General features: G+C 41.7%; 1 protein-coding gene across 5 annotated transcripts in view; it reads left to right on the top strand.

The window, feature by feature from the left end:
* The first annotated feature begins 3 nt into the window (after positions 1 to 3).
* The window catches only part of LOC140205870 (peroxiredoxin-1-like), a 36,532-nt gene continuing 21,232 nt past the window's right edge, over positions 4 to 15,303 (top strand). The window contains exons 1-4 of one of the 5 annotated variants that reach the window (XM_072273678.1): positions 335 to 1,136; positions 5,228 to 5,331; positions 8,031 to 8,147; positions 8,876 to 9,029. In XM_072273678.1, the coding sequence (XP_072129779.1) occupies positions 8,042 to 8,147; positions 8,876 to 9,029 (260 nt within the window). In that variant the 5' untranslated portion in view covers positions 335 to 1,136; positions 5,228 to 5,331; positions 8,031 to 8,041. Of the gene's footprint in view, positions 89 to 316; positions 1,137 to 5,227; positions 5,332 to 8,030; positions 8,148 to 8,875; positions 9,030 to 15,303 lie in introns of those variants that run through there. The other 4 variants (XM_072273680.1, XM_072273679.1, XM_072273677.1 and 1 more) reach the window with 4 other exon arrangements.

The following is a 15,303-nucleotide window of genomic DNA, read 5'->3' as shown; positions in this document are numbered from 1 at the left end:
GTGCACCGACTCAACTTGCCGATAGCTTTCACACGATAGGCAGTCACATTTATCTTTAGCAGGGAAGACGCTGGGTCCAGCCCTTAAAGTGGAGTGCCGGCGGGCAAAACAGCAGGAGCCGGGGGGGGGGGGTCGGGGCGCGTGGAGGGGCGGTGGCCGGGGTGGGGGGGTCGGGGCGCGTGGAGGGGCGGTGGCCGGAGTGGGGGGGTCGGGGCGCGTGGAGGGGCGGTGGCCGGGGTGGGGGGGTCGGGACGCGTGGAGGGGCGGTGGCCGGAGTGGGGGGTCGGGGCGCGTGGAGGGGCGGTGGCCGGGGTGGGGGGTCGGGGCGCGTGCAGAAGGTGTGATGCGCTTTGCACGTGTTCAACGGTTTTCAGTGAAGGCGCCGAACAGGTTAGTGAGAACGGCGAGCGAAGGTTGGTTTCTCTGGTCAGTCTGTGAGGAAATGCACCTTTAAAACCACATAGAAAGGAAAAGGGACGGTTAATAGTGAGACGAATGTTGTTCTTGGAAGTGTGTGGTAGTGGATATTTTCAGAGAGAGAGAGAAGAAATCTGTATTTTATCATTTTTTAAGCTAACTGCTATATTATAACAGTACCATCTAGCGTGTCCTGACCAGCTGGTACGAGAATTACAAGATATCTGACGGCAACCATCTTCAAAGATTTACTGAGAGGTCAACATACACAAAATGCTGCAGGAACTCAGCAGGCCAGGCAGCATTTAGGAAAAGAGTACGGTCGATGTTTTGAAATTCTTTGGCAGGGCTGGAGTAGAAAAAAGCTGGGGAGGCCTGCTGAGTTCCTCCATCGGTCTGTGTGTGTTGTACTCATTTCCTAAATGCTGCTTGTGTGAGTTGCTGGGATTTCCAGCTTTTGAAGATGCTCTCTTGCTTGCTGAGAGGTCACCTGGGTGTCTCTTCCATCCATTAGAGATAGTATCAGGAGCACGGTGGATGCAGGGCCCTTGCCATTGTCAATGATCCCTCCCATCTTTGACCCTCTACCACCAGGCGTTAGGCATGGTGGCATTAGGCAAACAACAGGAATTCTGCAGATGCTGGAAATGCAAGCAACACACATAAAAGTTGCTGGTGGCATTAGAGTTAGGATGGGAAACAGCTCCTTTCCCCAGGCCGTAAGTATCTTAAACTCCCTACCACCACCCCCCAAGTCTCATCATGTATGAAGTGACAGTAACTATATACTGTTTGTAATTTGTGTTATATATGCTCATGTTATTTGTGGTAATATTACCTTGTGTTGTGTGTACAAGTTATATGTACTGTGTAGTGCAGTTGGTCTGGAGGAGCATTGTCTCATTTGGCAGTATACATGTGCATAAGACCATAAGACATCTGGCCCATGGAGTCTGCTCTGCCATTCAATCATGGCCAATCCTTTTTCATTTCCCAGCCTTCTCCCTGTAACCTTTAATGTCATGTCCAATCAAGACCTTATCAATCTTTGCCTTAAATACACCCAACGACTTGGCCTCCGCAGCTGCCTGTGGCAACAAATTTCACAAATTTACCACCCTTTGGCTAAGGAAATTTCTCCACACCTCTGTTTTGAAAGGGTGCCCCTCTATCCTGAGGCTGCGCCCTCTTGTCCTAGTCTCTCCCACCATGGGAAACATCCTTTCCACATTTACTCTGTCTAGGCCTTTCAACATTCAAAAGGTTTCAATAAGATCCCCCCTCATCGTTCGAAATTTCAGTGAGTACAGATCCAGAGCCATCAAACATTCCTCGTATGATAACTCTTTCATTCCTGGAATCGTCCTTGTGAACCTCCTCTGAATGCTCTCCAATGCCAGCACATCTTTTCTAAGATGAAGGGCCCAAAACTGTACACAATACACAAGGTGAGGTCTCACCAGTGCCTTATAAAGCTTCAGCATCACATCCCTGCTCTTGTATTCTAGACCTCTTGAAATTAATGCTAACATTGCATTTGTCTTCACCACCAACTCAACCTGCACATTAACCTTCAGGGTGTTCTGCACAAGGACTCTCAAGTCCCTCTGCATCTCAGATTCCTGGATTTTCTCCCCGTTTAGAAAATACTCTGCACATTTATTTCTGCTAACAAAAGTGCATGACCATGCATTTTCCAACATTGTATTTAATTTGCCACTTTCTTGCCCATTCTCCTAATCTGTCTAAGTCCTTCTGCATTGTAACTGTTTTCTCAACACTACCTGCCCCTCCACCAATCTTCGTATAATCTGCAAACCTGGCAACAAAACCATCTATTTCATTGATATACGGCATAAAAAGAAGTGGCCCCAACATCGACGCCTGCAGAACACCTCTAATTACTGGCAGCCAACTAGACAAGGATCCTTTTCTGCTCTCAGGACGAGGCTTTTCATTCCAGGACGAGGGAGATGTCCTCCTTTTTTAAAGAAAGGGACTTCCCTTCCTCCACCATCAACTCTGCTCTCAAATGCATCTTCCCCTTTTCACGCATGTCTGCTCTCACTCCATCCTCCTGCCACCCCACTAGGAATAGGGTTCCCCTGGTCCTCACCTACCACCCCACCAGCCTCTGGGTCCAACATATTCTCCGTAACTTCCGCCACCTCCAACGGGATCCCACCGCTAAGCATATTTTTCCCTCCCCCCCCCCCCCCCACTTTCCACAGGGATCGCTCCCTACGCGACTCCCTTGTCCATTCATACCCTGCATCCCTCCCCACCGATCTCCCTCCTGGTACTTATCCGTGTAAGCGGAACAAGTGCTACACATCTACACATGCCCTTACACTTCCTCCCTTACCACCATTCAGGGCCCCAGACAGTCCTTCCAGGTGAGGCGACACTTCACCTGTGAGTCGACTGGGGTGATATACTGCGTCCGGTGCTCCCAATGTGGCCTCTATATATTGGCAAGACCCGACGCAGACTGGGAGATCATTTTGCTGAACGCCTACGCTCTGTCCGCCAGAGAAAGCAGGATCTCCCAGTGGCCACACATTTTAATTCCACATCCCATTCCCATTCTGACATGTCTATCCAAGGCCTCATTCAGGTTGGAGGAACAACACCTTATATTCTGTCTGGCATGAACATTGACTTCTCAAACTTCCACTAATGCCCCACCTCCCCCTCGTACCCCATCCGTTATTTATTTATATACACACATTCATTTGCTCTCTCTCCTTTTTCTCCCTCTGTCCCCCTCACTATACCCCTTGCCCATCCTCTGGGCTTCACCCCTCCCCCTTTTCCTTCTCCCTGGGCCTCCTGTCCCATGATCCTCTCATACCCTTTTTGTGTCCCATGATCATCTCATATCTCTTTTGTCAATCAACTGTCCAGCTCTTTACTCCATCCCTCCCCCTCCTGTCTTCTATCATTTCGGATCTCCCCTTCCCCCTCCCCCTTTCAAATCTCTTACTAGCTCTGTCTTCAGTTAGTCCTGACAAAGGGTCTCGGCCTGAAACGTTGACTGTACCTCTTCCTAGAGATGCTGCCTGGCTTGCTGCGTTCACCAGCAACTTTGATGTGTGTTGCAAGGATCCTTTTATTCCCACACACTGCCTTCTTCCAATCAGCCAGTGCTCTAACCATGTTAGTAACTTTCCTGTAATACCATGGGCTGTTAACTTGGTAAGCAGCCTCGTGTGACACCCTTTGTCAAAGGCTTTCTGAAAGTCCAGGTATACAACATCCACCGCATCTCCTTTATCTATCGTACTTGTATGGTTGAACGACAATAAGCTTGATTATATTCTGCAATCTGGTTTCTGTCATTATCTCAATGTATTTACATATTCCATGAGCTACCTGAATGGCACATGTTTTCCCACTATCTCATTGCAGAGAAATTTTTACAAGGATGTTGCTGGGACTTGAGGTCCTGAGTTACAAGGAAAGGTTGAATAGGTTAGGACTTTATTCCATAGTGCAGGACAATGAAGGGGGATGGTAGAGGTATACACAATGGGGGCGGGGGGCTGCAAATAAGGTTTTCATCCTCGGGTGAGTAGAACTGGAGGTCATTGTTTCGTATTTTATGGGGAATCTGAGGGGTGAATGTAATCACTCAGAGTGTGGTGTGAATGTGGAACAAATTGCCAGAGCAGAAGTGGTAGATGCAGGTTCAATTACAATATTTAAGAGGAGTTTGGACAGATACAGTACATGAATAAGAGAGGTGTGAAGGGCTATGCTCTGGGTGCAGGTCGATGGGATGAAGTAGAAAACCAGTCTGGGCATAGACTAGTTGGGCCAAAGGGCCTGTTTCTGTGTTGTAGTGCTCTATGTCTTTGAGTACAAGTGAACTGGTCAACCTTGCTTAACTGGAAGGTCCAGGATTCCTGTGACTTGGTCCATGTAGCTAAAGGTTCATTGGGGACACTGCCTTTAAAATGGACAGGCAAAAGGCTACTCCCAGCTTTGCTTGTTTTCAGATCTGTGAGAATTTTAGTTTTTAAATACCTCAGACATCGAGAGATATTTGAAACTACAAATAATGAAGTAAATACACAAGCCCATGAGAGATGTTTTTAAAAAATTATGTGGTTTAAAAACCTTAAATCAAAGAAATAAGTAATTTTCCTTTACTATGCCCAACAATCCCAGTTGAAATCACTTGTTCTAGTAACTTTCCAATGTAAATAATTGGATTAACAGGTTGCAGCTTTGCTACTGGGTAGAGCACATTGACAAATATGGAACTGTCCATGAGTAAGTTTAGGATTTCTGCATGTGATCAGGCCCATTGATTGAATATGGAATATGATGGATGTACCTTGAGCTTTACTTGCAAGAGAGTTGAAATTCTGTCCAAGTTTGATAGTTAGGCGAGGCCATGAAATCAATGGATGGGCTGTGGCTGTTACTTAGAATTGTTTAGGGCTTGTGGATTATCCAAGGCTGAAGTATATAAATGTAGATTTGTTTAATGAAGAATACTATTCCTTCATAAGTCTAATTTCCTTACTGGACAAAGAGATGAATAATCCCTATTCAAAACTTCACAACTGAGTTAGGCATTACCGTTGATAATGCCATTGTTAAATTCAGCTGACATTCTGACTATTCTGAAACTGTACTACTCTAGAGCAGTGAATAGTTTCTAAAGATTTCCGTCTTGCCATTATTAATCAAGTTATTTACTTAGAATCAGTATTGCTTCTGAGTCTGCTATACATCTGACACCATAGTAGTAGCTTTTTTTGGTCAGCAAATATTCCCATGCCTTGGACCTTTTTTTTAGGGGCTTATAACCACCTGTACAATTGCTTCCTCAATTTCCTCACTTGAAGACCCAGTCAGTTCAGATTGACAGCAACAGCTCCTCTGCAATCTTCAACAGCACAGGTACACCACAAAGCTGTGTGCTTAGTCCCCTGCTCTACTCACTTTACACTTATAACTGAGGCTAAGCACAGCTGCAATGCCAGATTTTTTAAAACAATATTTTTATTGAATTTTATATGTATATATATGTATATATAATATGGAGCGAGAATTGGAGGAGCAAATTTGTAAGGAGATAGCAGATATCAGTAGTAGGCACAAGGTTGTGATTGTGGGAGATTTTAATTTTCCACACATAGACTGGGAAGCCCATACTGTAAAAGGGCTGGATGGTTTGGAGTTTGTAAAATGTGTGCAAGATAGTTTTTTGCAGCAATACGTAGGGGTACCAACGAGAGAAGGGGCAGTGTTGGATCTCCTGTTAGGGAATGAGATAGGTCAGGTGACAGAGGTTTGTGTTGGGGAGCACTTCGGGTCCAGTGATCTCAATGCTATTAGTTTCAATATAGTTATGGAGAGGGATAGATCTGGACTCAGGGTTGAGATTTTTGATTGGAGAAAAGCTAACTTTGAGGAGATGTGAAAGGATTTAGAAGGAGTGGATTAGGACAGTTTGTTTTATGGGAAGGATGTAATAGAGAAATGGAGATTTAAAGGTGAAATTTTGAGAGTACAGAATCTTTATGTTCCTGTTAGGTTTTTTTTAATATAATTTTTATTGAGTTTTCAAAGTGATACATGAGGAAAAAAAATCTACCCTCCCCCTCCCCCCTCTCCTTAACCCTCCCACCCCGATATATACTCCCACCCAAAAAGAAAAGAAAAAAAGAAAAAAAAAAGGAACCGCTTGAATATTGGAAGGTTTGCACATTAAATAAATTTAATACAGATTTGTTACTTTCCCCCAAGGAACCAACATCTTCATCATCGCAGCTATAAATAAGTGCTCCAAATATTCAAAAATGTTACATATTTATCTCTTAAAATCTAAAACATTACTTAGCTTCTCAACTCTCATAGTTCCCTGGGGAATCTCTGAACTTCACCATGTTGCTATGTGTTTCCCTCCCAATCATCCAGGCAAAAAGAAAAAAAAGATAGATAAGATACAAAAAAAGAAAAAACAAAATACCCCCCCCCACTAATGTTGTGAATGAAAAGATACACAACACTACCCCCCTCCATTGTGCGGGTCGTGGCTGTTTCCACGCTTGCACACATGAATAACGTAGCGATTGGTCAGTATTTCTTCCAGCTCCCCCGTAACAAAAAATTATATATATAAAAATTAATATTATTCTCAGCTAATATTCCTCAAATTTTAGCCTTTCTTCCCCTCCCTCATATAATTAATAATGTATTTGTATATTCATCCGCCTAAAAATTCAACAGGCCTAATCCTTGATCCAGTCTTCATCTTCAATCCATCTCGCTCCCTTAAGTTTGTTCTTGTATCTGGTGAATATTCAAAGAATCTCGCACAAACTCCTCCGCTTTCCGGTAATTGTCAAAAAATCTTTTTTCTCCACCAGGCAAAAAAATCTTCAAGGTTGCATGATAACGCAATATAAATTGATAACCGTGATCCCATAGGGCTTTTTTCACTGGATTAAACTTCTTCCTTCTTTTCAAACGTTCATAACTTATGTCAGGGTAGAAAAAAATTTTCTTTCCTTCTATCTTCAGTGGCCCTTTTCTCTTCTTGGCAGCTTGGGCAGCCGCCTGTAGAATCCTTTCTTTGTCTTGAAATCTTAAGAATTTTATTAAAATTGATCATGGATATTGGTCATCTTGTGGTTTTGGTCTTAGAGCTCTATGTACCCGCTCAATTTCAATTGATCGGTCTTCCTCTTTCATTTGCAAGGTTTTCGGGATCCATCTTTGAAAAAATTCTATTGGATTATCTCCCTCTATACCTTCTTTAAGACCAACAATTTTAATGTTATTATGTCGACTAAAATTTTCCAACACGTCCACTTTCTCCAAGAGTCGATTTCTTTCAGTGTTCCAGACAAGCACATTATTTTCTGTTTTTTCCACTCTATCGTTAATATGCTCCATTGTTCTTTCCATCTTCTGAAGTTTCTTATCCATTTTATCCTGTCTTTTCATAGCTTTATCATAACACATCTTCACGTCTCTAAGCTCTGTTCTTAATTTTCTTAGTTCAGCCGCTAATTGCAGTAAAGCCTCTCTTATGTCTCCGTCGTCTCCTTTACTTCCAGAAGACACAACATTGTAATGGAACATTTTTCTGTGCTATACAGTACAATAGTCTTTTTAATACCAAAAACATTTTCAACAGCTAGCAAAACAAGGTGTAGGTACTTCTTGGTTGTCAGAACTTTGAGGTCTTTGGCAATGGGGCATCTTCCTTGGAAATCTTGTAGTTATTTAAATCAGGATGATAGAATCCAACACTTAACTGAATCAGTTAATAAAACCCTCTGGATTAGGATCAGGTAAATATGAGATAAAGGGTGAGTGCAAATGGTGATTGGAGATGATGGGTCTGAACCAGGAAGATGTGTTCAGAATTTCTATATGTTAAGGCCAGAAGACCCAGTGTTTCAGATTCAGTTGTATATTTGCTTACATGATGAGTGCTTTAGAATATCACCTCATTGTCTTGCAGCAGTCAAGTATTCTAACCTATGCTTCAATGTGTCAAGGAAGTTTTAGGTCACCATATGAGGTAAAGAAGATGTCAAAGCAAAATTTAACAGGACAACCTGTTTATTCAAAAATTATTTTTTCAGGTTGATTCAGAATGACTTCTGGAAGAGCTGTGATTGGGAAGTTAGCTCCTGATTTTGAAGCTACAGCTGTGATGCCTAATGGACAGTTTGAACAACTCCAACTATCTAAATACAGAGGTAAACATAATGACAGTTGCACCCAGTTTGGCACCCTATTAATGAGCCCCTTCCCCCTTTGAACTTCTCTTCTCTAGCACATTAGAATTGAATAAAGAATGTCAAAGCTCCGAACAGGCCATGGGAGAGGAAAACTAACTTCATAAAACACAGTGATAGAATATTGTAGAAGCAGGTGTATGGCATGTGGCTCCTTGTGCCTGCTCTTCTATTCAATAAGGTCTTTTATCTTTGTTGTACTTAATTCCTACCCAGTACACTGCTGATGTTTAGCGCAGTGATGAAGGTCCTCCTTGGCCATCCAGATGTTGAAGGATTCTTCATTGCTGTTTCTGCAATAGCTTTCTTTGACTGATTAAGGTTGTTATCCCTGAGCTGAATCTGCAAAACTGGGGGACAGATGGACCATTCTTAGTCTGGCCTCTATGCTTTGACCTTACTGGCATGGGTGACCAAAGGCAAAGCATAAGGCCCTGACTCCAGCCAGCATAGTTCTCCAGGTCTTTGAAGCATGCAAGCCTCCAAACCATGACAAGGTTGTGGTCCTCTTGGAGGTCTTTGGTATAATGATCCCATATACCTTGATTGTAATAAAATCTTAGAATCTTTTAAACTTTGGAAGATCAACCAAAACATGAGAAAAATGCCGGAATATGTTGAAAGACTGCCTAATGGTTTTGATTGCACAGTGTGGTATTTATAAATTAACTTGTTCATTTTCTTCACAGGAAAATATGTAGTCTTCTTTTTCTACCCACTTGATTTCTCCTATGTATGTCCAACTGAGATTATTGCTTTTAGTGATCGTGTAGAAGATTTCAACAAGGTTAATTGTGAAATAATTGCTGCTTCTACAGATTCCCATTTTGCTCATTTAGCTTGGTACGTAGCACTACTTTGTTTCCTAATCAATTTATCCAATGTTTAAATTGCAATTTTCAAAGACATCTAGAGATGTAGATTTAAGTGTTTTTATTTTAGCTTCTGGATTTTCTCATCAATATAACGTTGTGTGAACATTCTCATGGAACAGCATGCCTTTATTTTTCTGAAAAATAGAGTCATGTCAGTAGCATAAAATTTTGACTTTTGCAATACAGATGACCCAGTTGGCTACAAAATAGTGTGTTTACCAGATTATAAAGAAACAATTTTCTTTACTTATTAGTGTAGATAGTCATGCAAGGTCTGCAACATATAATGTTGGCCCAGATGATTGTGCAAGGAAGCAGTAGCATTGTAGCATGGTTCAATTCTACAAGTGAGCAGTTTGAGATACTGGACTAGCTCATTCTTGGTTACTCACTTCATGCGCATAGATGGCACTCCTCTTTGATTCTGTATCTCAGAAGAGGGAAACCGTTTACTGTGCGTAACACTTTACTGTGCTAGTGACTGGGTTTCAATTCCTGCCACTATCTGTAAGGAGTTTGTACATTCTCCCCTGTAACTGTGTGGGTTTCCTCCTGGTGCTCCGGTTTCCTTGTATATTTCAAACATGTATGGGTTAGTGTTAGTAAGTTATAGGCATATCACGTTGCCGCTATAAACATGATGGCACTTGTGCGTTGCCCCCAGCACATCCTATATTGGTCATTGCTATGAATGACATATTTCACTGTGTTTTGATCTCTCAATGTACATGTGAGAAATAAAGCTATCTGTTCATAGCTTATTGCAAGACTGACATTGAAAATTAAAATTTTTCTACTGCCCTTATTCACTGTAAGCAGCACTTAGTCTGGTTTTTGCAAACTAACTTCCATCTTGCAAAGGGTTAATGGGAGCTCTCAGAAATTTCATGTCACTCTGGACCATAACCCCATGACCAGATCATCACCTCCTGGACAGTTACTGACCTTACTTCCTCAGGAGAGCTTTGCTGCATGCTTGCAACTTCATTCCCCCAACTTCACACAGCCTGCTTCTTTCTCTTTTACAAGAAGGATAATTCATTACTCATAGATTCTGAACTCTTTTTCTATTACGTTAACACCTGAATTAGTGTTGTTTTCTGTGCCAGAAATTGAACTGAGGTAGCCATATCTACAGTTTGGCTATGAGAGCAGGCCATTCACTCCATTCCCAACGTGCATTTGTACTATCTATGGTAGTGGTCGCCAACCCCTCGATTGCGATCGACTGGTCGATCTTTGAGACTTTCCCAGTAGATCCCAAGAAAAAATAAAATACATAAATACATTATGCCTGATAAACCTTTTGATGGAAAAGCAAATTTTACCCCTAGAGCGCATATGTGAGTCATATGTAGTAATTTCTACTTTGAAAAAGGACCACTCGACAACTTCGTGCCCAAAGGAACAACTTTATCTGGGACAGCAAAACCAATGTAGTGGAGGGGCTTATACACACATGTGCAGAAAAGACCAGAAGTAAAACCCCGCAACCCCGGAAACAACTTCTGTTTACAAACAACTTTCCGTAGTGAGAGTATTGCTATATTACCATTATCCTAATTGGTATTAACTTATCTTTATAATGCTCACATTACAACACCTTTAATTCTAAGGTTCATTATTTAGTTTTATTTCAACATGAAAAATAAATGAATAAAAATTGACTGTTGCACTCAGTGTGATGACTGGGGCTGAACACTTTCCGCTAGTTCCTTGAAATTTGGCTCATAACTACAGTCAGGCAGTTTGAGACGGTCTGTGAGGTGTCTGTCAGTAAGACAACTCCTGTACTTAGATTTAATAGTTTTCATCTGTGAAAATGCAATTTCATGTAGATAAGTTGACCCAAAGTAGGCACTAACTTTTAGTGCACTTGTGGTGAGATGAGGAAAGTTCTCCCTGCTGACAAGCCCACAAAAGTCACCGTCCCTTGATCTTGCTTTAAGCTCAATGTTATTTTGCAACTCAATTATTTCTATCTCAATATCACTTGGCACACCAAATACTTGCTGGAATTTGGCTGCTATCTGTTTTATTTCGATCAGCAGAAATGGGTTTGAAATAAATGCAGCAATATCTTTCATGACGTTTAACTCCCCAAAACGCTGATTGAACTCTATTGCCAGTTTGTCTAGGTAAGCACAGTACTGCTCAGGGTGAAAAGCATTTTTTTTCCCTTGACGGCCTATAACAGTTTTCCAAGTTGGGAAAGTGTGTCAGCCTCCCATTCTTTAAATTTGAAATCCAAACACCGAACTTGGCCTTAAACGCATTTACTGTGCTTATCATGTGGGGCAGGTGTCGGTCTTTTCCCATGAGCTGGTTTCCCATGAGTGCGTTTAATTTAGCCATTAGGTCTGTCAGAAACCCTAAATCCAATAGCACGCATCATCTGACAGTTCCTCGTGCTCCTCGCTTCTTTATCTCAGGCAGCAAGTCAACAGACTGTTGCAGCACAGTGCCCTCGCAAACCTCCTGACAGACTGAATATTCGAATGGACGGTTTCCTTTGTTAGACTGAATGTTGAATCTGCCACGATTTTCAGGTGTTTTGTATTGGTAAACTTACTGAGACACTAGTATAAGTTTCAGGGGTACGCAAACTAATGACACCACTGTTTTTTGTTTCCCAGTTCTTTTACATTTGGAGAATGTTGGAATTTAAAGGGGGGCAAGTATTGTAATGTGAGCATTATAAAGGTAAGTTAGTACCAATTAGGATAATGGTAATATAGCAATACTCCCGCTACGGAAAGCTGTTTGTAAACAGAGGTTGTTGTTTCCGGGGTTGCGGGGTTTTACTTCCGGTCTTTTCTGCGCATGTGTGTATAAACCCCTCTGCCGTATTGGTTTTGCCGTCCCAGATAAAGTTGTTCCTTTGGACATGAAGTTGTCGAGTGATCCTTTTTCAAAGTAGAAGTTACTACGAAAGGTATGAAGTATTGTAATATTCTTAAAGAAAGACAGCTATGGCCTGTTTGATATGCTAGTTACAGTGTTTTCTGGGTTGAATTAATTTGAAAGTTTGACAAAAGCATTTTATGTAATTCAAATACAATTAGCCCAAATAAAAGGCCTCAAGTTGGAAGTACAATCTGAGCTGGTTTTTCTCTGAATGATTTAGTAGGTCGATCTTGCCTTTCACTAAGGCCGAGGTAGGGGATCTTGGGCTTAAAAAGGTTGGTGACCACTAATCTAGGGATATACTGCATCAATGCACCAACTCTCCACAAACAGCACTTTCTAAATGTATGACCACTACTAGCTAGAAGGACAATGGCACTCAAAGCAAGAGAATGCCTCCACTTAGAAGTGGCCCTCCAAACCACACACTTTCGTGAAGTAGAAATACATTGGCTTTCTTTCACCATCATTGAGTCAAAAGCCTGGAAAAAACAAACAAAACAAACTGTCTCACTCTCACTCTTGATTGTGGGTATACCCACAGGTTAAAGACTGGTAGTTCAAGGCAGCTCACCACCACCTTTTAAGGGAAATTTGGAAAGCCCGTGAAGCCCACATCCCTTGAATGAGAAAAAAAATTGCACAGAATTCAAATATTCCTACCTCTGTCACCAGTTTCCACATTCCAATTATATTCATTCCTAATTTTCTCTTTCCTTCCCTTTCCTGATATCTGTCTCCAACTCATGCTGTAGCTTATCTACCAATATCCATTATAAACCCACCAACTCCCACACCTCCAGTCCTGCTTCTTCTAAGGACTTTATTCTGTTCTTCCAGTTTTTCTATGCATTTCATCTGTTCGGGTGATAAGACTTTTAACTCCAGTCCCTTGCATTTCTTCACATTTATTGTATTGCAAACAATGTTCATAATATGTTGGAGAAACCAAGTGCACATTGGATATGTAACATTTCTTACCAATGTGCTTGAAAAGTAGAAATGAGTATTCAGTAGTCAAATAACCTCTGGTAATATGTAACTTCATTGCTGCCATCAGAGCTTCATAGTCAAACCAGGATTAAGCAGCACTGAAATCAAAGGTGCAAAAGTATCTTAAGAGTCTGACTGGTGCTGGTGTGGTGTGTTCAGCTTTTTTGGCACAGGCCAACACACTTCTTAAAACAAGTCCTGTGAAAAATATGGCTGCAAGCCCACTGAAACCAATATGAAACAACAAATATTGCAGTTGGCTGGTTTATTTATTTACAAGGAGTTTAGTTACATTCAAAGTATCAATTATGATTCTCAAGAATCCATGGTAATTTAAAGACACATTCTAAAGAAAAGTTCATAATCCACTTAGTACCAGATCAATGCAACAACAATCCATATAACCAGATCAATGCAACAACAATCCATATAGTTCCACTCTCCTGCCTTCTGGAAGTCCTGCGAATTCTTTCCATTCAGGTATTTATCCAGTTCCCTTTTGAATCTTGCAATTGTATCTGCCTTCAGTACTAATCCTGGCAGTGTGCCCCTTAATCTAATCACAGAATTTTCCTCGTGTCACTTTTGGTTCTTTGCCAGTCACGGTATGATTATGAAGACTCGTAGTCCTCTTTTATTGTCATTTAGTAATGCATGCATTAAGAAATGATACATTATTTCCTCCGGTGTGATATCACAAAACACAGGACAAACCAAGACTGAAAAAACTGACAAAACCACATAATTATAACATATAGTTACGAACAGTGTAACAATACCATAACTTGATAAAGAAGTCCATGAGCATAGTAAAGTTCAAAGTTTCTCAAATGTCCCACATCTCATGCAGACGGGAGAAGGAAGAAAAACTCTCCCTGCCATGCCGACCACAATCTGACTCTGAGTCATCCGAAAACTTCGAGCTCTGATCAGCTCTCCGACACAGAGAACTGAGCGCCATCTCTGTCCGAACGATTTGACCTCCTTCTCCGTTGCCAAAAGCAGGCAAGGCCAGGGATTTTGAGGCCTACCCTCCGAAAGATTCCCGACCACGCAGTAATGACAGCAGCGAATGGGCATTTCAGAAATTTCTCCAGATGTCCCTCTGTGCTTTCATGTCCATCCTCCATCAAATCAGAATTGTCCACGGCCCCTATTTAACAGATACAATATCATTTTTCACCGGAGAGCTGCGCACACGCAGGCGCGCTGCCATCTTCTCCTCCCAGTAATGCTATATTACCCACTTCTTGTTCCTTCTGGTGGGCACAGATAACTCTGTCCTTTCATAATTTTTAATATATCTATTAGATGCCTTTGCAATTTATTTTTGTTCCAAAGTGTTGGATTAGGATCTAGATAATTGTTTTTCATAAGACATAGGAACAGAATCAGGCTTTCGGTCATCAAGTCTGCTCTGCCATTCTACCATGGCTAATTTATTATCCTTTATTGTTATACCCCATTCTCCTGCATTCTCCCTGTAATCTTTGACACCCTTGCGCCCTTACTTGAGCCTATCAAACTCGAATATAAATATACCCAATGACTTGACCTCCACAGCTGTCTGTGGCAATGAATTTCACAGATTCACCACCCTTTCGCTAACAAAATTCCTCATCTCTTTTTCCAAAGACACACTTCTATTAAGAGGCTGTGGCCTCTAGTCCTAGATTCCTCCCACTATAGGAAACATCCTCTTCATGTCCACTCTATCTAGGTCATTGAATATTCAATAAGTTTCTATGTGATGCCACTCACTCTGAACACCAGCACAAACAGGCCCAGAGGCAATGTGCTGCTCATACCTTTTCCTTCCCGGGATCATTCTCGTGAACCTCCTTTCTAATGCGAACACACCCTTTCTTAGATAAGGGGCCTGAAAACTGCTCACAGTCCTGCTAAATGCAATCTGACCAATGTCTTATAAAACCTCAGCATTATTTCCTTGCTTTTATATTCTAGTCCTCTTGAAATCAATGCTGACATTGCATTTGCTTTCCTTGCCACTGACTCGACCTGCAAGTTAACATTTAGGAAATCTTGCATGCAGACTCCCAAGCACTTCTGCACCCCTGATTTCTGAATTTTCTCCCCATTTAGAAAAAGTCTCTGCCTTTATTTCTTCTACCTAATTGCATGACTGTACGCTTTCCTAGACTGTGTTCCATTTGCCAGTTCTTTGCCCATTCTCATAATCTGACCAAGTCCTTCTGCAGACTCGTTGCATCCTCAACATTACCTGTCCCTCCACGTACCTTCATACCATCTGCAAGCTTGGCACAAAGCTATCAATTCCATCATCCAAATTGTAGACAAAAGGTATACTGTGAAAAGAAGTG

Source organism: Mobula birostris, chromosome 12 (assembly GCF_030028105.1).
Source record: "Mobula birostris isolate sMobBir1 chromosome 12, sMobBir1.hap1, whole genome shotgun sequence".
Lineage (NCBI taxonomy): Eukaryota > Metazoa > Chordata > Chondrichthyes > Myliobatiformes > Myliobatidae > Mobula > Mobula birostris.
This window is presented reverse-complemented; position numbering and strand designations above follow the sequence as displayed.